General features: G+C 44.6%; 1 protein-coding gene across 3 annotated transcripts in view; it reads right to left on the bottom strand.

Moving 5' to 3' along the window:
- DPH6 (diphthamine biosynthesis 6) overlaps positions 1-23,245 on the bottom strand; it is a 425,610-nt gene that overhangs the window by 84,278 nt on the left and 318,087 nt on the right. For 2 of the 3 annotated variants that reach the window (XM_019496209.2, XM_059723009.1), the window contains exon 14: positions 4,005-4,410. The exons of the other annotated variant lie outside the window; for it this stretch is intronic. In XM_019496209.2, coding sequence (XP_019351754.2) covers positions 4,005-4,410 — 406 coding nt within the window. The remainder of the gene's footprint in view (positions 1-4,004; positions 4,411-23,245) is intronic. 3 annotated transcript variants of the gene reach the window in all.

Below are 23,245 nucleotides of genomic sequence, written 5' to 3'. Positions count from 1 at the left end.
CCTGAAGTTACAGCAACAGTGTTAACTGTTTCTGCTGTAACAGGAATTAAAAAAAATCAGAAAGCAGTGTTTTGTTGAAATTAAAACCTATCACAGAAATGTACATAGTAGTTTTGACAAGGATGAATATTAGGACGAGACATACACATACCCTAGAACAGCAAATGGTATGGTAGGTAGGACACTCGCTTGTGATGTGGGAAGCCAAACTTCAACTTTGGACTTGAACTGCATTGTCCCACACTCCAGGGTGTGCCCTGGAGCTGGCTATTCTGGCTAAAGAACTGGTTATTCTTCCAGAGCGCGCTCTCAGTCACTGCTGTGATAAGCTGTTCTACTTTATAAATAATTAATTCCTCATTGGAAAAGAATATTCTACATCCCAGATAAGTGTGACAAATCTCATTTTTCTCTTTCTTCCTTTGCGATCCTATGGACTATTAGGCAATATATATATATATTTTTTTCTTGAAAATGAAACAAGTTTACTACCACTGATGCTTCATAAATAAAGAAGTCCAAAATGTCTTTCATTCCTAAGAGCTATTTTTCAGAGTAGAGTTACATTTTTAATTGATGATTTATTTATTATTATTCTGTTACCGAATTACATTCGGTATCCATATTTTCTTCTACCTAGTTGTGTTTTCTCCTTAATTTTTCTATATCATTAAAAAATGAATTATGTTAAATGGTGCTTTAGTGAATGCAAGACCTCATCCCCTTCCTATTAAATATTTAAAAGTATTTGCACATAACATGTGAACAAGGTTTGTGAAATCATTATGGTGTGAATTATGGCCATGCATCATTCCTATACTGAGGTATAATCTGGTCGACTGGATGGTATGGCAAATCATCCTGACATGTTTATATTAATATGGGTATGTAAATGAGAATAAGAAAGAAATGGTCAAATTTATGTTAAAGACTTCTAAAGGCTTAACAGCATCTTACTAAGTATATGTCAGCTTAATCTAATCCTCCTACTTCTAACACGTACGGTGGTCTCAGCACGGTGCCTATAATGCTCTCGTGTGTTCTGAGGGATTGCATCTGAGAAGTTCGCCATCAGGACTACACTTTGTTCAATAAAACTTTATATCTAGTCTTAGGCTGACAGAAAGCTATCTATCTCAAATTTGCATCACAAACTTTTAGCTGCTTCTGACATCAATAACACTGGCTATAATACCTCCCAGTAATCTGTTACAACTCACAGAGTGCACATATTCTCAGTTCTCATCTTACTTTGTCAGCTGCAAACAGGCTGCTCTAATTTGTGTAGACTGGTTCATCTGAACACTGAAATTCTTTGTGCCAATAAAAAGCACTCTTTTAATCGAAAGCTCATTTGGGCAGATTTGTGGCCGTGTTTCTTCTCCCACTCCAAAGATTTCAAGTCCTGCTTAATTGAAGCATCTTTATGTCTCCTTCATGCTTGGTAAAAGGGACAATGCACAGCCATTCTAAGCTCATCAGTAAGTCCACCATGGCCAGCTATGGATCTAACCACGATTACAGATCAATAGCGTATGGTTATTTGTTTCCTGTGGAGTACTACCTTTTCTTCCCAAACATGAGCAACAGAAGTTCATTAACACAACAGTGTTCAATTAAAATAAAATGGTTACTTACTCTACTACCTTACGGTAATTGTGGTTATTTGAGACATAGCTTTTAGTGTTTTTTCCATTATAAAGTGTGTTAGACCAAAAAGATTTGAATCACAATAACTGTGCTTCAGTATGGAGAATGATCACAGCTCTTCTTTTGCAGTCTCTCAGTTTGAAGTCCATGATGCAGAAGAGTCCCCCAAATGGCAGGGTTCTACTTGTGCAACACACATTGACTACAGAAAGATCCAAGAACCTCAGTTACTGTATTGCTGCTGCTTCATCAAGTGTGGGTCAGTCAGGGAGGATAAGGGGAGAGTGATCTCCTTCTCTCCCTTCAGTACCAAGGGCTCCTTGATGTCTGACACAATTGTCCATAGTAACCTCAGCTGGGCCATGGTTGTAAACTGCACTAAAGTACATTGCTTCATGGGTATTTCCCATTCTGGTAAATTAATATAGGAAAAACCATACAAAAAGGGGTTAGGAATACTTTATAAAAGTAATAATTATTCTATATTACATCCTTTAAAGGAAGAAAATATTTTTAAAATGTTTAAAATATTTTACCACTGACAGCTATAACACATCACTCTAAAGCTACTAAATAAAATATCCAATTCATGAGGAATATAATAATAATAATAGCATGAAGATGCCTGGGGGTATGGTATTTAGTGGTTCATTGCTGTACTGTGTTCCTTGAGAAGCTGAAGAAATTCCACCTGATGCCCATAATGCAACCAGGACCTGTATTAATGAAGCACTTAAGCATGCCCCTTTTTGGATTTTAATGTTGTATTAAAGATTCAGCCTCTTACTTTGAACCTCTTACAGCAGAATGAAAACTAGTATACAAATTCTTCTATTAAGAGCTACAGATAGGTGCTGGTTAACAACAATATTTTAGATCAATAACTATTTTAATTTAAAATTTTCTTTTCAAATAACACAGAGCTGCTTCCCTGCCTGTGGACTTTGCAAAGAAAAATGCTAAGCAACATAAGTGAACTTTCTCCTGAAATTCCTTGCTCATAAATTAATGCTAGCTATAAATTTAATGCACACTACATTTTAACAAGACTGCATTTCTTACTGATGATTATAATGATGATGGTCATTAGGGCCTTAGAGAGATTTAGAGGGAACTAAAGATGAATGAAAAACCTTGATGATTCATTCTACACCCATGCCATTAGTTTAACATAAAATGCTACATAGTTACAGTTTTCCCACACTTCATCCATTTATCCTATTTATCCTATTTTGCTCAATATTAGATTTAGCTAAGGCAAATGTACTTTACTCAAAGCTAATTATTATATGCCCCGTGAAACATCAGAGAGAGAACAAGCAAAGGGATCATGTAAATTGTATGCTAGGAACATGTTTTATCAGGTTGCTTCTTAGTTCTTAAACAAGACATAGTAGAAGAACAACATTCTGTCAGGTTACATGTTCTTTCCTTGCTTCATGGATTAAGCATGCTTACTCCATGCCATATTTTTATTGCTTTGTATTCCTGTACTTTAAATCTATTAAACAATGTCAAGTTGAATTTCCTTCAGAAATTGCTGCAGGTTAAATAAAAAAAATAGGACAGTAGGTTCTTTGAGGGCTAACATTATGTTAACTAATTAATATAGATCTGTTGTAGGTTTGCAAACATCTCTCTTTTTTTTTAAATATGTGAGTGCATCTTTGAGATGAACGTAGACTAAAGGCCTGATCCTACTCCTATTGAAGTCAATGGCAAAACTTATTGAAACAGCATGGTCAGGTCCTTAACCATTTTGTAGGCCTGTCAGATGAAAGAGGGTTTTTGCATGTTGTTATGAACTTTTGTAATTGAACACAGCACATCAACCCATTGAAACATAAGGCATACATTGTATTTCTAACATTATTATTCTCACTGAAATTATGGAGAGTTATCACTACACAAAACAAACAATATACCAAATTTGCTTGGTTAACCGTATCTGGTTTTAAAGGCACAGATATATTTGGCAGTAAAGACACACACACAGACCCCCCCCCCCCCCCCCACTCTACTTTACCATTTCATAGATTTTTTTTTTAACTTTTGCATTTTATTTCTCCTCTAAATAGTACCATGCTAATATTCAGTAATTACACTGCTCAAAGACATTTATGCAGAAGATCTGTCCTTCTAGAGTACAGCTCATTTTTGTTTTTGTCATCTATTTGGACCCCATGTTTTTTTCCGGGCTAATGCTTTTTTAAAAAATGAGTAATATGGCTGGTAACCAAAGAAAGAACATTTGTATCCTAATCATGCCTACTCTTCCTGCTTGCTTTGAATTTTTTTCCCCAGTTAAACCCCACTTAATTACTATTAATGGCTTATTCCAGCAACAGTCTTACCTGCTTGTAGTATTTCAGTACTGAAGCTATCCTTCTTGTAGAAAGTTCTAAAACACAAAGGTATTGCAGTGCAGTCTTCGGAAAGTTTCTCAACAGCTTGCCTAAAAACAGCAACCGTATCTTGGAGAGCTGTATCTAAATCAACTGAAGAAACAGATGGTGAAATCAGGCTTAGGCATACTGAGATTGATGCACTAGTGGCAGAACTGGACTCCACAACCTCACATTCAATTTGGCAGCCCTCTGAAAACATCTTCATTGAAAAAGTTTTTCTTTGTAATGGATCATCCACTACCGCAATGACATGCCACTCAATGAATGCCTCTCTGGGTAGGTGCGGTACCACAACCACAGCTAGTGTTCCACACACTGCAGGTAGATCACTGCACATTATCGAGTCTTTTGCCTAAAAATTAAACAAAGCAATCCAAGCATTAGATTAGAGAATTACTAGAAGCTGATTCTTATATGCTGGAATGGGAGCTACAGCTACTCCACTATAATTTAGTTTCTAAAACAACAGATAAAGCTGGAAGAATGAGTAAACATTAAATAGTAAGGTGAAATAAATAGTTCTCAGATTTTGTCAGTCAATTAAAAAAAGTGAGTATGTATACTATGGTACAATCATACTATATTTATCAGCACAGTTGGTTTATTATCATGGATATTTTGTTTTTCTCTCTTTGTTACTAAGAAAGTAACTTAAGTCACCTTAAGCAATTATGAATCTGTCTGACAGATAATTCTTGTTCATTTTCTCAATATTAGCTTCCTACTATGTCTGTGTCATTTTAAGGAGGAATACAGATCTTAACATTATTTCTGCTCATTCCAATAAAACAAGACAAGAATCAGAGAACAGCAGTTAGAGAACTACTGTACAACATGCTACATGGTACGACATTTATTTGCACCAACGGTCTTTCAATGTGAAAAATATTTATAGTGTTGCATGAAAAAAATGGAGCAAAACATTCACTCCTTGAAACAAATGAGGTTTATGTTCAGCATGGGCTGAATGCATCATCTAAAGCAGTGGCTCTCAACCTTTTTAGACTCAAAGCACCCCTAGATAGACTTGAGGCATCCCTTGAAAAATGCCGAGTCCTAATTTTCAGTCTTTTTTGCATACAGAAAAATAATATAGAAGTTTTTCTGTTGCAGAGGGCTTAGAACAATCACAACTCTGAATATCTATTTGAAATTTATTTCTGGGTGTGCCTTGTGAATTATGCTTGCAAACCAAACAGTGCCAGCATTGTGTGGCACCCAGGCTGCCAGGTACCTTGCGTGAGAATCACTGCTCTAGAGGGTGACAGCATCATCTTGTCACAACCCAGTGATTTTGGTGCCTCAGCACTATGGAATTTTCTTGTCACGAGAGCCTCTTGCACAGCGAGGGTTTTTGCTGCATAAAGAACCCGCATGCAGGATAGAGTTCCCGCCAATTTGCAGCTGTCTTTGCAGGGTGCATTTTCCCTTTGCAGCACAGAAGTGCACGGTGCAAAGAGTTCCCGCTATTCGAATGCAAATTTGTGTCCTGCTATTGGCTAGTGCTAAATTATTCACACGTGGCGGCTGGTAATTGGCTTGCTGGCCGTTTAAAAATTCGTGCGACTTCCGCCCAAGTCGAAGAGCTTTGAGCACACTGCAGAGTGCCTCTAAAGAGATCTGACTTGCGGCTAGCTGGTCGATAGACTGATCACCTATCGATCCTTCTTCCCGTCGCCGAGCGCAATCCCAGACGTACCCTTTTCCCGCCGGCTTAAGTTACGGACGGATTTGCTGGCTTTGGCCTCGCCAGCTGGAACAACTTACATTGTTGTTCAGATGACTGGACTGTTTCCGTCGCCACCACCCGCGACGTAAGTAAAGTTTTTACAACCATTAAACCTCGTCTGCCTCTCCATTCACCAGCCCGCCCTGACGAACGAGCAATTTCTAAATCACCTCGAGTCGGCTCTGGCCGGCCGAGACATGGCGAGGAGGATGGGATCAAAGGGCACGGTGATGGAGAAGAGCCTAATTAGGTGCTGCCCCTGGCGCACCGGGAACTGCCACGTAGAGAATGCTAACGATCTATGGGCGCATATCGCTTACCACCAGGCGGTAGAAGGGGAGGAAAGAAGTATTGATAAATATTGATATTTATAATATAAGTTATAAGAATAATTGATAAGTATTTCTTCTCCATAAAAAGAGAAGAAGCCATAGTGAAAGAATGGAGAACAAAGCTATCCCTTGGGGAGTTCGGATGCATAATGGGGAGCGACCGGGTTTATTATCGGCCCCCGGAGGAAACATCAACCATATCCCTAGCCGGGATGAAGGTGCGGAAAGCAGAAAAGCTGACCCCCGCTCAGGAGTTCGCCCAATGCACCCGATACTTAAAGGAGGGGGGGGAACCCACCCCCGCGGACTGGTTCAACTGTCTGGATTTGGTGCCTGAGTTGCGGGGCCATGAACTCCACGTTCAGTTACGGGAGGATTTGGAAACTAAGGGCCGTCACAAGCCAAAGTGGGGTCTAATTAAATGGAAAAAGGGAAAGATGATAAATGTGCTGTTCCGTGCAGTAATGGGCCTACTAAGGGAATATGCGAATCTGGAGGCTCAGATGCATACTGCGGGTAAGGAGTTGCTGGAGCAGACAGCAAAGGGCTCCGGAGCAGCGTTTATTAACAGTGCCAGCCGCATGATGCTGTTAGCAGAAAATGGTGCCGAAAGAAGTGTGAGCCACCCGGGGAACCCGGAAAAGAGGGGCGGAGTTTTGGAAGACCCGGCGGGGATCCCCCTAGTGACTCCACCCCCTGAGGTGACGTCGTTCCCAACGGCCACGCCTCCTTACCACGGGGAGGGGGCAATGGGAGGAGGGATATACCCAACGTTCCCAGATGCAGAATTTAACCCTCTCTCTGCTGCAGCTCACCCGATAGCTGTGACGAAGCATGTTGAGAATGAAGAAGGTACCACGCATACCACTATTATCTCACGCACACGCACCAGACCAGAGATTCAAGAGCTTTGCAAAGAGTCTAAAATAAGGCTGGGAGAAACCCTGGCCATGTGGTTAGGAAGACTGATAGTGGAATTTGGATCTGACACTCTGGATAAGGAAGAAGCGAGTGCCCTGACATGACAAGCGGCGTGGAGCAGAAGGTGCACTACTGATTTGAATGTGGTCACGGACAGTGCCCACTGGCCCATCCCGCTCCCGGCGCTTGTGGTAGGACAGGTAACCCACAAATTTCACACCTGGCACAAGGGCTGCCAGCAGAAGGCTACTGCAGAACAACTTCTCCTGGCTATAGTTGGAGTGTCGTATCTCTCATGGAGCCCAAGAACAAATCCAATGGGACTGACAGCAGTCCAGCGTAAAGAGAGATGGGCTCATCGTCACCTATCGGACCCCGGGGCAATTTCAATGCCCTTGGAAGCTATAGATGCCTGCGTGGAGGTATACGGAGGAGCGAATGCTGTTACACTCCGACTGTTCTTGAACCCGATGGCAGGTCAACCAGTGGGAAATCTTTTAGGCCATCTCCCACGATTGCAGGCACTCATGAAGCAAGGTGAGGAAGCTTCTAATGACATAAGGGATCAACCTTCAGCGTACCTAGCTGCAACATTGAGGCCTAGGCGTCAAGGGTATACCCCTCGGCGAGAGCCATGGGGGTCACCTCCAAGGACCCCAAAAGAAAGAACCCCAAAGGAAAGAACTCTGAAGGAAAGAACTATGTTCAGATTTCTTCTCACTTACTCTGGACTAACAAAGGCTCAGTTGAGACTTTTGGGAGAGAAGGCCCAGGCCAGTATGGCTGAAGCATTGAGATTTAATTTCGAGGACTCGCCAAAAAACGAGTGACGGCCGGCGGCTCTGCCGGCGGCCTTCACCAATTCAAACCCGATCCTACTGATTCTCGTCCATACACTGAACTCACTGTTTACAACCCTACCGATCCGGATGACCAACAACGGGTGTTCTTCCTTCTCGATACTGGAGCTCAGAACAATGTGATTACCTCAATGATACCTCATCAAAAGACCACCAAGACGATCACGGTACAAGATCTTAACGCTATCGCCGTCACAATGAAGGTCAAGTTTTGGGTTCAGGATCACCGATATCCCCTAGAGGCTGTTCTAGGGGGCATCAACATTTTAGGAATCCCGGGAATAAAAGCGCTTGACCTTAAAGAACAAGTGCTACGGGAATTACCCATTATTATCCCAGAACAGGACTGGCATTGACCAACGCTTCGTAACAACTCCACCTGGCGATATCGGCCAATCCCAACTAAGGATTCTCTAAAACAGTCCCTTACTGACCTTCTGCAGCGACTCGAGCGACGAGGCTGTATTAAGACCGTAACAGCCAGCACCTACCTATTATCAGGATGGGGAGTTGCGAAACCTGGGAAGCCTAATGAAGCCCGGTAGGTTGTGGACTATAGAGAAGTCAACAAAAGGTGTCAGGTACTTCAACAACCGAATCTGTCTACTCTGCCACAGTGTATGTTTGAGATGGCACAGTTCCAGCAAAGTCAGTGGGTCGGAGTCACATTGGATCTGAAAAATATGTTCTTTTCCATCCCTATAACTGACCCGGAAGGAATACTAAATATGTGTATTGATGGTATCATGTACAGGTGGACAGTTTGTCCGCAAGGATATCGCAACGCTCCATCATTAGCCACTGGTGCCATGAATAACACCCTGAAGAATTTTCGAGCCTTGCACTCTCTTCCCCCAGAAAAAGAATTAAAAATTTGGAGTTATGTTGATGATATTGCCATCATGGGTCGCGATAGTTTCGTAGTTGCCAGTGTAGTAAACCAACTAGTTGCTCACCTTCAAAGTGAGGGATGGACAATCAACGAGGAAAAGTCAAGCCTACATCCTGTAGATGACATTATGTTCCTTGGCACTCGATACACCGGTTCCATCCACCACGGAGTCTCGCATGAGGGTCCTAACATCGATCCGCTAAAAACATTCCACCCTGTCACAAAGAGGCATTTTCAACAGCTTTTGGGTCATTTAAATTGGTATCGACATTATGTTGAATCCAGCGATTTGGCACTCCTCACTAAATTACAGCGACAGATTCGTGACAAGTCCTGAAAGTCCACGCCTTGGATGGAAAAGGATCAGCAGAATCTGCTTCGCCTGCTAACCACGGTTAAAGGTACACAACTCCATGCCATCGATCTGGGTGAGTCACTAACCGTAACCCTTGGATTCACCACCAACCACATGTGGGCTGTCGCACACAACCCCCGTGATGAGCTAGTATACATGGCCCATAAAACGCTTCAAGCGGCACAACATCGATATGGAGCTGTAGGAAAAATCCTCCTAGCCGAACAACTGGTGGAGCCGTTAGCAAGGGGGCATGGGACGTTACGCACTCCTGGTGCCACATTGTTACCCTTGCTGGACACGGGAAGAATCGACCCACATTTTCAAGGGGAGTCTAAGACCTGGAATACGCTAGTGCTTACCCACCATTATAATTGGCACTGTTGGAGGTTGGAAGACACGGTACCTGATCCAAGCCCAGAAGATGAGGAAAAGGTTCCTACACTGTATGGAACTTCAGCCCCAGCGTGGATGGCCTCAGATGGAACCTCCCGACATGAAGGAGGCTATGGATACTACTGTAAAGCTTGTCACGATAAAGAAATATTCCAAGCCGACCCAGATGATAATTCGTCCCAAAAATGTGAATTATTAGGATTCCTAAAGGTACTAGAGCATTGTCTGACACATCATGACGATACACTCCCCGTTCCAATTATCGCCATTGATTCGCAATATATCTATAAAATTCTTACTGGCATAGCTTTTCCCACCGAACACTTGGATGATTGGCAAGACATCTGGAGGACGTTAACTAGATTTGTACACCTTCCGTTAGTTAGGCACACTAAGTCCCACTGTCCGGATACTGATCCAGTATATTGATAAGCTTTTGGAAGATCCACTCTGGATTGACATGGTTTTGCCTATCACATATGCTTCTGGTCCTGTAGTAAATCCGTTCCTCGCGTGGCTTCACGAAAATTGGGGTCACCCAGGACCACGGGCTTGTCATCAACGTTGGTGCCGAACCATTACAGAGCCGGCCTCATATGGACCTCGGCGTGATTGGGAAAAGGTAGCTCAGGCTTGTAGGATATGTGCTAAAGAGAAGTGTCATAAAACCAAACATCAGATCGGAGCTTTCAATTCTTCACAGTTTCAGGCAGGAAAAGTTTGGCAGGTAGATCTGCTAGGACCCCTCCCAGGGTCTAAACCACCAAATAAAGGACTAGTTGTGGTTGATTTGGGGACCAGGCAGTTGCAGGTTGTCCCCCTACGGAAGAGTAATGCTGCTGCGGTCATTTCTGCTTTGACTGCTGTATTTGCCGCCTGGCAACCTCCTCATGAAATTCAGTCTGATGGAGGACTTCCGTTTAACTCTAATGCTCTGGATAAATTTGCTTGTTTTCAAAACGTAGCATGGCATCTTCATTTGCCGTACCACCCGCAGTCCAACGGTGTTGTGGAAAGACACATAAGTCTGTACAAAGAGCAACTTCGCCTTAGAGGAGGAGGGACGTTTAAAAATTGGACTAAATTTAACCACGATGTCCTTATTTCACTAAAAACTGCTAAACCGTTATGGGACGAAGCTAATGTCCAGAAACCCCCGCCTTGGAAACCCAAGTTCCTGCCAGAGGAGTTAGTATGGATCTCAATACCTCACCCTCATCAGTCTCATTCACAAGTTCACAAAGGAACCGTTCAGTGGTCGGGACAATATCCCAATACCTATTCTGTCCAATTGGAAGAGAAGCCTGATCGTCCTTCCATTATTGTTCATCACAACTGGATGACTCGCCGTTCCGACGTTCACTCAGTATCCTTACAGTGAAACCAATCATGATTCTTTTCTGTTTTGTTTTGTCTTGTTATTCTGTTTTTCACAGGTTTAACCCCAGCAAAAGCAGTAATCCACAACCACCTGATTATGAGACCAGATTGCAGTCCATTCGAAGCCAAAGAGTGATGGTTGTGAAGCAGGCACTGAGACGGCGAACGCCCATTTGCTCAGGACTTGTTATAACACTATTTCTCATTTTGTTAAGTGTTTACTGACATTGTCTGTTATAGGAGAAGACGGACCGAAGTGGAATGTTCTCCAATCAGACGATGATCAACAGTTGTTGTTACGTGTTTAAAGTTATTGTATGTTGTAATTTGTCAAAAAGACCGGTCTGTCAAGTTATTTGCTTATGTATTTATATATATATAGATATTGGTTGTAAAGGCTTTGCCAAGCCAGTGAATCCTCTAACAAAGATGCCGTATGATGTGCTCGTGTGTCTAAAATTCCAGTTGTGCCATCGGCAAGGGGGCATGTCACAACCCAGTGATTTTGGTGCCTCGGCACTATGGAATTTTCTTGTCACATGAGAGCCTCTTGCACAGCGAGGGTTTTTGCTGCATAAAGAACCCGCATGCAGGAGAGAGTTCCCGCCAATTTGCAGCTGTCTTTGCAGGGTGCATTTTCCCTTTGCAGCACAGAAGTGCACGGTGCAAAGAGTTCCCGCTATTCGAATGCAAATTTGTGTCCCGCTATTGGCTAGTGCTAAATTATTCACACATGGCGGCTGGTAATTGGCTTGCTGGCCGTTTAAAAATTCGCGAGACTTCTGCCAAAGTCAAAGAACTTTGAGCACGCTGCAGAGTGCCTCTAAAGAGATCTGACTTGCGGCTAGCTGGTCGATAGACTGACCACCTATCGATCCTTCTTCCCGTCGCCGAGCGCAATCCCAGACGTACCCTTTTCCCGCCGGCTTAAGTTACGGACGGATTTGCTGGCTTTGGCCTCGCCAGCTGGAACAACTTACATTGTTGTTCAGACGACCGGACCGTTTCCGTCGCCACCACCCGTGACGTAAGTAAAGTTTTAACAACCATTAAACCTCGTCTGCCTCTCCATTCACCAGCCCGCCCTGACGAACGAGCAATTTCTAAATCACCTCGAGTCGGCTCCAGCCGGCCAAGACACATCTCAGTAACAAAGTTCAACCAGCAATGAGCAGAGGCTGGAACTCCCTATTCCAACTGACGCTCTACAACAGGCACTGGTAACTTACAGCCTGCAGGCTACTGGATCCCATGGGTGGTGCCAGGGGACTTTCGGCAGTGGGAGGGCTTTCACTTATTCTGAGGCTGGGCAATGGGGAGAACCAGTGGCAGCAAGGACCTAGTGCCAGACCACCACAGACAAAGTCTTTCTACTCTGCTGCCAAAAAACCTTACCAACTCCTGGCCTACACAGTCATGCTTTCTCTTACCCATTTACTTACTCCCTTTTGCCCCATGACTTTTACATATTTGGTTACACAGAGGCTACTTTCAATAGGATGGGTTGAAGATACAGTCCAACCAGCGTATTCTGGGGGTTAGTGCCTTTCCTGTGGAGGAGGAGATATGAGTTTGAAACTTCCCAGGCTGAGGGTCCAGAACCCAGCTCTCCCACTTTCTCTGCAAGTCCACTAAATATGATGAAAAATGAAGACTACCGCCACCTCACCCCCATCATGACTGTGGTCACTGGGGACAAGCCCCAAGCAGCCTCCCTGGCCAACTTCTGGCTCTAAAGCGTGTCATCAGACTCTGATGGGTGAGGTAAGCTCAGCCCCATGCTCCCTGGGACACTCTGCCAGAGTTGCATAGACAAGGCCTTGAGACCAATCTTCTGAACTAGACTTAAAACTTGAAATGTAGAACAGCTTGCAGAAGTCTATCATCTTACAGATAAACATGCACTTAACTGTTTTAGTTACAAATGCAGGCTTTACTAATACATACACTCATAAAACTTGTTAAATGAAAATGAGTCTATTTATGGAAAGGAGTCTGATTATATATACATGTATATCCCCCCCCGAAAAAATAACTGAAATTACTTGTAACAGTTTTCTACAAAAATGAATTATATTTAAACAAAATTTCCCTCTGTGAATAGATTTCTCAAAATTGTCTTATTTTCCCCCCTTTTCTTAAAGAACGATCACACATTAAGTACTCTTGATATTAGTGACTTATACTTTCCTCTCCTTTGTGTGTATTGATGATAACTTTTTTTATATACCAATTTGCTTACACTGCAGTATATACTGGTAATATTGTATATTGCCTGACCTTTGAATGGAAAAATAATAACAAGTTAAAACAGTCATTTTATCTGAAGTCGATAAGGCCATAACACTCACCCTGTCTTCAATTCACATGCTCAATTTTCATCCACTCGCTCTCGACTTTTGAGAGGAAGGAATAATGACAGGTTACAGGCACTTTATTTCAAAATTCACTCACAAAGTTATTGACATGCATTTTTCCACAGAAAAGTCTTTGCTGCTTGACCCTTGTGAGCTGTTTACATGAAAAATGCACTTACTTCTAGATTAACGATAGTGGAGCCTAATTCCATACCAAACATGTAGCAATTGCTTTAGCATTTCTGTTTTTGATATGGGAACAAAAATAGGGATAATTTGTCTCAAATTGCAGTCACTTCAGTCATAATAAAATCTCACTGAATACTGTTTGCTTTCAGTACTTTCATTAGGTAAGCTGGGGCTGTTATTAAGGTACCAACACATAAATGTTATATTAGCACTTAACAGTAGCACAGTATTCTCCTCCAGGAGATGAATTCTAACCTTGTCAATATCATTCTGTTCTGAGTGCTATAAAACAGTTTGAAAAGATGAAATACTGGAGCTCTGCACTGGAGAAAAAAAAAGTCATGCTCATTCAGGCTTAAAGGCCACTTTGTTGGCCCAAGGTGCTGAGGTACTGTTTAGAAAATAAGTCTAAGGAAGCTCTCTTAGGTCAAGTCAAGCATTGAGACAAACTTTTCTACTTTATTGTACTTGTCTTAGGTTGTTAAATCAATTACTAAGTATTTCTGCTTGCCTTCAGTTGCCATTTAGAAGGTGGAAGGAATACAGGAAAACTCAGGCCAAACTAAAGTACATTTTCAGCTCAACATATCATAATCATTCTGAATGAAAGACTATATATGGTAGACCCATATATTCCCATAAATGTGCATTGTGTGGCACTCCTAACCTTCAAATTACAGGTTTGCGCAAAATACAAGTGATTGAAGTGCTGGGATCTAACGTTCTTTCTGCATTCCATCATTTGTTAGTGGATCTTTCAGAAACTCTTTAAACAGTGACCTCTCCCAACTGAATTTCAACATAGTATTGCTATTTTTGTTAAGCAGATAAGTCCTATACGCTTCAAAAAGCGAGTCTTTAGAACTTCTTAACTGCCTTACCCTTAGCTTCCCCAGTACTTGAGGTACTTGAGATATTAATCCAAATCCAAGACGACTTTTAATTTAAGATGATTCACCCAATAATTAGAATTCATACATGGAAAGCTAAAAATGTGTTATACTTTTCCATGTAGAGAATCAAAGAATCATAGAAAATTAGGGTTAGAAGGGACCTCAGGAGGTCATCTAGTCTAATCCCCTGCTCAAAGCAGAACCAGCCCCAACTAGATCATCCCAGCCAAAACTTTGTCTAGTTGGGTCTTAAAACCTCCAAGGATGGAGATTCCACCACTTCTTTGGGTGACCTGTTCCAGTGTTTTACTACCCTCCTAGTGAGAAATTTTTTCTCATGAGAATTTTTTTCCTAATATCTAACTTAAAATTCCCTTGCTGCACCTTGAGACAGTTGCTCCTTGTTCTGTCATCTGCCACCACTGAGAACAGCCTAACTCCATCCTTTTTCGAACCCCACATCAGGTAGTTGAAGGACATTATTAAATCCCATCGATTCATAGATTCATAGATAGATTCATAGATGTTAGGGTCGGAAGGGACCTCAATAGATCATCGAATCCGACCCCCTGCATAAGCAGGAAAGAGTGCTGGGTCTAGATGACCCCAGCTAGATGCCTATCTAACCTCCTCTTGAAGACCCCCAGGGTAGGGGAGAGCACCACCTCCCTTGGGAGCCCATTCCAGACCTTGGCCACTCGAACTGTGAAGAAGTTCTTCCTAATGTCCAATCTGAATCTGCTCTCTGCTAGCTTGTGACCATTGTTTCTTGTGACCCCCGGGGGCACCTTGGTGAATAAATACTCACCAATTCCCTTCTGTGCCCCCGTGATGAACTTATAGGCAGCCACAAGGTCGCCTCTCAACCTTCTCTTGCGGAGGCTGAAAAGGTCCAGTTTCTCTAGTCTCTCCTTGTAGGGCTTGGTCTGCAGGCCCTTGACCATACGAGTTGCCCTTCTCTGGACCCTCTCCAGGTTATCCGCATCCTTCTTGAAGTATGGCGCCCAGAATTGCACGCAGTACTCCAACTGTGGCCTGACCAGCGCCCGATAGAGGGGAAGTATCACCTCCTTGGACCTACTCGTCATGCATCTGCTGATGCACGATAAAGTGCCATTGGCTTTTTTGATGGCTTCGTCACACTGCCGGCTCATGTTCATCTTGGAGTCCACTAGGACTCCAAGATCCCTTTCCACCTCTGTGCCACCCAGCAGGTCATTCCCTAGGCTGTAGGTGTGCTGGACATTTTTCCTCCCTAGGTGCAGCACTTTGCATTTCTCCTTGTTGAACTGCATCCTGTTGTTTTCTGCCCACTTGTCCAACCTATCCAGGTCTGCCTGCAGCTGTTCCCTGCCCTCTGGTGTGTCCACTTCTCCCCATAGCTTTGTGTCATCTGCAAACCTGGACAGAGTACATTTCACTCCCTCGTCCAAGTCACTGATGAAGACATTAAAGAGTATCGGTCCAAGGACCGAGCCCTGCGGGACCCCACTGACCACACCCTTCCAGGTCGAGACCGACCCATCCACCATGACTCTCTGGGTGCGACCCTCTAGCCAATTCGCCACCCACTGGACTGTGTAGTCATCCATGTCACAGCCTCTTAACTAGTTCACCAGTATGGGGTGGGATACCGTATCGAAGGCCTTCCTGAAGTCTAAGTATACGACATCCACCCCTCCTCCTGTGTCCAGGTGTTTCGTAACCTGGTCATAGAAAGAGACTAGATTGGTCAGGCACGATCTGCCCGCCACAAACCCATGCTGGTTTCCCCTCAGCATAATTTGCCCTGCTGGGCTCTCACAAATGTGAGCCTTGATAATTTTTTCAAAGACTTTACCAAGGATGGAGGTGAGACTGACTGGCCTATAGTTGCCTGGGTCCTCCTTCCTCCCCTTTTTGAAAATGGGGACGTTAGCCCTTTTCCAGTCCTCCGGGACTTGGCCCATGAGCCACGAGTGTTCGAATATTCCCCCCAGTGGCTCTGCAATGATGTCGGCCAGTGCCTTCAGCACCCTCCTGAATCTCCTCTTCTCTAGACTAAATTAGCCCAGTTTGCTCAGCCTCCACTCATAAATCATGTCCCCCAGCCCCTGCACCATTTTTGTTGCCCTCTGTTGGACTCTTTCCAATTTCTCCACATCCTTCCTGTAGTGGAGGGCCCCAAACTGAACACAATACTCCAGTTGTGGCCTTACCAATGCTGAATGGAGGGGAATAATCACTTCTCTTGACCTGCTGGCAACACACGTGCCAATGTAGTCCAGTATCCTGTTAGCCTTCTTGGCAACATGGGCACACTGTTGGCTCATATTCAACTTATTGTCCACTGCAACCCACAGGTCCTTTTCTGCAGAGCTGCTGCCCACCCAGTCAGACTCCAGCCTGTACTGGTACATGGGATTGTTTCATCCTAAGTGCAGGAATTTGCCCTTGTCCTTCTTGAACCTCATGAGATTTCTTTTGACCCAACCCTCCAATTTGTCTAGGTCACTGAATCCTAGCTCTACCCTCCAGCATATCTACTACTCCCCGCCAGCTTGGTGTCATCTGCAAACTTGCTGAAGGTGCACTCTATACCATCTTTCAAGTCACTGATGAAGACACTGAACAAAACCAGACCCAGGACCGACCCAGGGGCACTCCACTTGATACTGGATGCCAACTACACATTGAGCCATAGATTACTACTCTCTGAGCCTGATGCTCCAGCCAGTTTTCTATCAACCTTACAGGTCCATTCATCCAGCCCATACTTCTTTAACTTGCCTGTGAGTATGTTGTGGGAAACCATTTTAGCAAGGCTTTTTATATGAAAGTATAGCACATCTGTTGGTCTCCCTGCATCCACACAGCCAGTCACCTCGTTATAGAAGGCAATCAGGTTGGTCAGGCATGACTTGCCCTTGGTGAATCCATGTTGACTGTTCCTAATCACTTTCTCCTCCAAGTGCTTAGAAATGGATTCATTGAGGATCTGCTCCATGATTTTTCCAGGGACTGAAGTGAGGCTGACTGGTCTGCAGTTTGAGGCCTCCACCTCAAATACTTTTTCAGGGGCTCATGTAAGGCAGAATACAATCATACTTAGATACCTAAGTCCACTTACTGCCTAATAGGTGGAACAGAATTAGCACTGAATCATCCAATCAAAAGTCATGTTTCCGAGTCAGTCTCTGGAATGAACATAAAGAAGAATGTAACCATATAGGATATATGGGAGGATATCTCCTCTGGGGTTGGATAATTTGCCATTATTCACCAGGAGACTGCCACTGGAAACAAAAATCTGTACAGTATGGCTTTATTTTAGAAACAGTGAAAATTTGGAAGCTTTCCAGAGACCAGGTTGTGACCCAGATCCTCATACTTACTTTTTTCTAGAGCATGGTCTCTCATTACTAGAGAAGTCAGATGCTTTTATAAGCTTCTAAGACACCAGAGTGAAGGCATGATGTTCAGACTCAAACGTTCCTTTATAGAGATATGCCAATAATCACTGTTCTAAATTGAGTCTGATGTGTCTTACACTGCCTTTACAGCATGTTCTTGTAGATAGGTCCCTTGTGGCTTCTTTTGGCTCTTCAGATAAAGAATCCAAGATGGAATTACTAGAGACCCAGACCCAGACCCAGTGTAATTATGTTGTGACAGATAACAGCCTGATAGATTTCCAGTTCGAAAACCAAAAGAGGTAGAATAGCACATTTTTATTCCAACTGCACTGAAGTGACCTTCTCTACGTGGGGGAGTAGACAGGGATGATCTGTTACTTTTAGACATTTCCTGAGCTACAGAAAACAAGGAGTTGGTCTACAGATGATAAATACTGATGCTCTTCTAATGGTACAGGGCTCACCCTGCTACCTCTCTTTGGCAAAGATGAGGGGTGCTTGATGAAAATTGCCCTTTTGTGTGGTTTAATGGCATCACACTTTACATGTATGCGAGATTTTGGTGATTTTAATGAGGTTGCATCATCATAAACTAATCCTCATCCTGATGTAGTTTAATTTGTGATGACACAACTTGGAATAGCGTAGTCATTAATCCAAGGGTGGGCAAAATGCGGCCCGGGGGCTGGATGCGGCCCGCCAGGCCATTCTATTTGGCCCACAGGGCCCCTAAAAAATTTAGAAAATTAATATTTATCTGCCCCTGGCTGTCTATCATGTGGCCCTTGATGGCTTGCCAAAGCAGCCCTCTGCCCAAAATAATTGCCAGCCCCTGAATTAATCTGTCACGTGTACATGGTAATTTACTGAATGACACGTGGTTAGCCCCTTTATCCACTAGGTGTTGTTACAATTTTTGTGTAGTGAGCCCCCTTGTCCACCAAGTGTTACTACAATTCGCAGGTATTTCTGTGTAATTAATGTTTTAGGACACCCTTGACAGGCCAAGGAGGAGCCCTGGTGAATGCCGCTGACTGGTGTCAAAACTTGCAAAAGTCACAGAGCATAGCTCTTGCATGCCCAGCAAAAATCCCCAGACTTTGCCAGGAATCAGCTGTGAGGAACTCCTGGCTCCTCTCCACCATGCACCTCTAAAACATCACTTTTCAGCTGCCTATGGCATAACTGTTCCCTTAATGCCATTAATTCGCTCACCAGTTTTATGTAAACCTGACAAGCAGAGTTCTGTGAGCATGCATGAGCTTTATGAATAGCGGGTGAGTTCTTTCAGCATTCAATCCCTCACCAGCTATTTCTGAACTGCTCAGCAGTTCAGACTATGTCCCACTGGGAGTGGTGTCTTGACACATGGGTCACTGGGTAGCCTGCTGTTGTACCATGCTCTGACATGGAGCCTGTGGGGGCCCACGGAAGGTCTAACTCTCAGTACATGGCTCATTTGGTAGCTTGCTATTGTGCCACGGCATACACAGGGCTAAAAGACATCCAGAAGAAGTATGCCTAAAATTGCCACTGGTGCAGAGCCCCTTCCCTGCCTTGACCCTGCCTGGTGCCAGCATGCCTGATATCCAAACTTTGCCCAGCAACAACAGGATGGAAGAAGGTGAACTTCCCTTGGCTCTGTCACCTCAAGACTTATAAATTGAAGGCACAGCTCCTCGAGGTACCCCTTATTGATCCAAGATGTCTGGTGTTCAGCAGAAAATGGAGCCAACTGGACCTTCAGCAAAACAAAAATCATGGTGTAGGTGCTGGGGGACCCTGAGGTCATCTGCACACTGCAGGCCAACTGGCACATCTACTTTGATGTTGCCAGGAGAATGGGTGAGCAGGGGCACAACAGGACACTGATCCAGTGCCATGTCAAGGCAAAGATGCTGTAGGCTGGTTTCTGTAGGGATGTTGCCAGAGCACAGCAGCAGGGCAACCCACTGCGTGACATGGCCCATTACAGATACCTCCAGCTGCTAATGGAGTTACTGGATCACTGTGAATGGACAGAGACAAAGGCCTCTGGGGCATCCTTGCCTACTGAGACATCGCCAACCACCACTGTGACTCGCGGTGGCTCCAGTGGAGAAGATAGCAGCAGGGTGCTGGTCATGTCACCTCCCACTTCCTCTGAGGATAGACCACAAAGCTCAACCTCCAAACCCAGTACGTGAAGCCTTGGGGACCCTTTAAGTCACCTATCACCTAAACTGACAGCTGCAATTAGGCTGGGGTGTGAGGTGAAGGTGGGGAGGGGGGACACCATAGGATAGTGCTTTAGAGACCCCAGGGGTTAGTGGGCAGTGCAGGGAGGTACAGGGCAACGCACAGCAGGAAGGCGCATCAGTGGCCAAAGCAGGTGAGCACTTGTTTGCAGCCGTTCAGGGCCTGCTACCACCCGTGGCCAGGCACCACCTCTTGGTCATTTTGGGCCAACCGCTTATCCCCTTGCAAGATTCATTGAGTGTGTCTGTTTAGAGCACTCAGCACCCTTAATTCACTCTATTTCCTGCATTTCTTGATTTCCAGCTCTGCTTGCAATGTCGCTGCTGAGGACATACAGGCTACCAAGGCAGGCTGCTGCTGCTGCATGCACAGACAGGATTGTGAATGCCCTCAGAGACTGTGAGCATTGGCTCTGTGAAATGGTGAGACAGATTCACAGAAGTTTAGGGCCAGAAGGGACCTCGTGAGATCATCATGTCCAGCCCCCCTGCTTTGTGCAGGAAAGACTGCTGGGGTCAAATAACCCCAGCAAGATGTGTGTCCAGTCTCCTTTTGAAGATAAAGATCCACCTGGCTAGGGACAGATTCATGGCCATCCAGTGCGACAGGAATTGCTCCGAGCCCAGGACGCATTCCCAGACCTGGAAGGAACAACAAATGGCTGGGCTCCTTGCAATGATTCTATGCCTGCTGGTCGTCTGCCCCGCACCTGCCCGGGAGTGGGACAGGCCTGTATGCATCTGTGCTCTGCCATCCACTGGTTTCCAGTCAAGCCTAGAAAGTCCACCTTAGAGCCAAGGTCTTTTAGTTAAAAATGATTATTGCTTAGATTGAGTTTTTTTTCACAAATCATGTGTCGTTACAATAGTAAAGAGAAATTCCTCTGTTGTAGTATGCACTGCTTGAGTCTTGGCTGTCCCTGTCCTCCAGCTGCTGCAACCACTTACCCCCTTGCCTCTGACTGGTTGCCAGAAGGCTGTGCAAAGCATATCACCCTGCCCGCTGCAGTGGCAGGACCGTCTGTGGACTCTTGTGGGCTAGGTGACGCTGTGGCCTCCTGCACCCCTGCCATCCCAAAGGATCAGAGGCAAGTGTTGCCTGCGTCCTTCATGAAAATGCAGGACAGCTGCTCATTGAATGGAGATACTGTTCTTCCTGCCCATGGACAAGAATTCTGGTCCTTGACTCGATGGAAAGCACATTTTAGAGCCTTCATCTTGCTGCGGCACTGTGTCCAGTTCTGGTTGCGGTTGAGCCCCTTCATTTCCTGGGCAATGGCAGCCAAGACTGGCTGGTTTAATTGATTTTCCAGCTGGTCCAGAACCTTTTGTTCCCTGCAAATATCAGTCAAATCTGTCAGTTCTTCCCGGACCCAGTTGAGGCCATAGACTAGGGAGGTACCTGGCTACTGCTCCAAACCTGGCAGACACGGCTTATTCTTCAACGCCTCTGATGAGTATATTTTTGGGGACACTGAGAGAGGGTTCACTATACTCTGACCAGAGTCATGATAGACTTTCTGCCCCCAGCTGAGAACAGTTATATAAACCTGTGCACTGAACCTTTTTGTGCAGATCTGCATTTCCACATATGCATAGCTATGCAGGTGTGAACTATGTCTCAGTATGTCTCAGTACTGGCACTCATGGAAATCTGCTCATATGACCTTTCCTAACAGAACACTTCTGACATCTATAGCCTGCCCCAGATTGCCCCCCTAATCCCCCATTGTCCAGAAGAATAGTTGTTAATGGCTTGCTGCCACACACATCCAAAATTCTTTGCCTGGCAGCTTGCGATATGGCTTGAAGAGATTGCAGCTGTCCTTTCAAGCATGCACCCCCTCTCCCCCAGCAACACTGTCTGACCTATCAGTCACCCAGCTGTGCTCTTGGGGGTCTATTTGGTCTGAGGGGAGGGGAAAATTTGGGGTTCATCCATTCAGTCTTCTGCTTAGCCCCTTTTTTCTGCTGAGCGCATGATGGATTTTAGGGGTAATCCCCAAAAATGTAAAACCCCAAGTATTTAGGGGGTTTAGGTTTTTTGGAGATTACCCTTGAAATCCAGGAGCCTAGGGTGTGTAGGAATTGAAATGTAAAGAGCAGGGCTGTTAATGCTAATGTCCCTGTTCAACAACCCTTAATTTGGAGTTCAGCCATTTCAGGGTTCTGCTTAGCACCTGCCTTTTTTTGCTGAGTGCATGTCATCAAAAAGTGGGTATAGGGAGATTTTTGGACATTTCTGATTGCAATATTACTTGGTGGTTCTGGCACCTCGATGTCTGGCATAGCTCTAATGGGACCTATTAAAAAACAGCATAGGGGCCTTACACCCACATTTCTTCCCTGGCTTCTGCTGGGTTGGGGGTGTTTGCTGGGGTGATACTTCATGGGCAGTCTATTCATTATTCTGCTAAGTGCTATTATCTGCAGCCTTGGGTGGATCATGGGGTCACTGGATACCCCAAGGTTTTAGAAGAGGAGAAGTTACAGGAATCTGAGGTGTGTAGGTATTGAAATATAAAGAGCAGGGCTCTTATAATGCTAATGACCCTGTTCAACAGCCCTACCTATTCAACCGCCTTAGCATAAGCAGGTGGTGCTCTGAGTGAAACAGTAACAGTTGTGTCCTGCATAACAACATGGCTTTGATGAATCCTGATGGAATCTGTGAGGAGAACCAGATGCTGTTGAATGCCCTGGAGGTGTCCAACTAGAGAACAGAGGCATTCATTAATGCAGAGATACTGCTACTGAATGCACTGCAGCCTATGATGGACCTTCTATAAAGGCGCCAATGCAGGGCAGCAGTTTCTCAGACTTTGCTATACCAGTTTGTAACAGGGACTCGGGCAAGAGCCCTGTTACATAGACAAAGTCAGGCCAGACTGACCCGACAATGAACCTTGCCAGGTGGAAGGGATTACACATCTGAGAGACAACAAGGTGATTAGCCTGCAGTACAGGGCATAAAAATAGCAGTGGGAAAAAGACTTTTGCCTTCAGGCAACAGAAGTAGCGAGGAGTGGCGCCAACGCTCAGGAAAAACAACGAGACTTACCATGGAACGGGAGAGAACTCCGAGGAGGGTGAGACCCCTGAAGTAAACGGCAGGTCAGTATCAGTAAGATTTACCTTACTGGGAACCCGGTTGAAGCAACAAGGGCGGGAGTAGCCGAGATGCCAGATGGTTGCTTTCCAAGAGGCGCAGCAGGACAACAGCAAAGAGGCCTGTAATATCGGTGGCTCCC

Source organism: Alligator mississippiensis, chromosome 2 (genome assembly GCF_030867095.1).
Source record: "Alligator mississippiensis isolate rAllMis1 chromosome 2, rAllMis1, whole genome shotgun sequence".
In the NCBI taxonomy this organism is placed as follows: domain Eukaryota; kingdom Metazoa; phylum Chordata; order Crocodylia; family Alligatoridae; genus Alligator; species Alligator mississippiensis.
The sequence above is the reverse complement of the archived record's forward strand: the minus strand, read 5'-3'. Positions and strand labels throughout refer to the sequence as shown.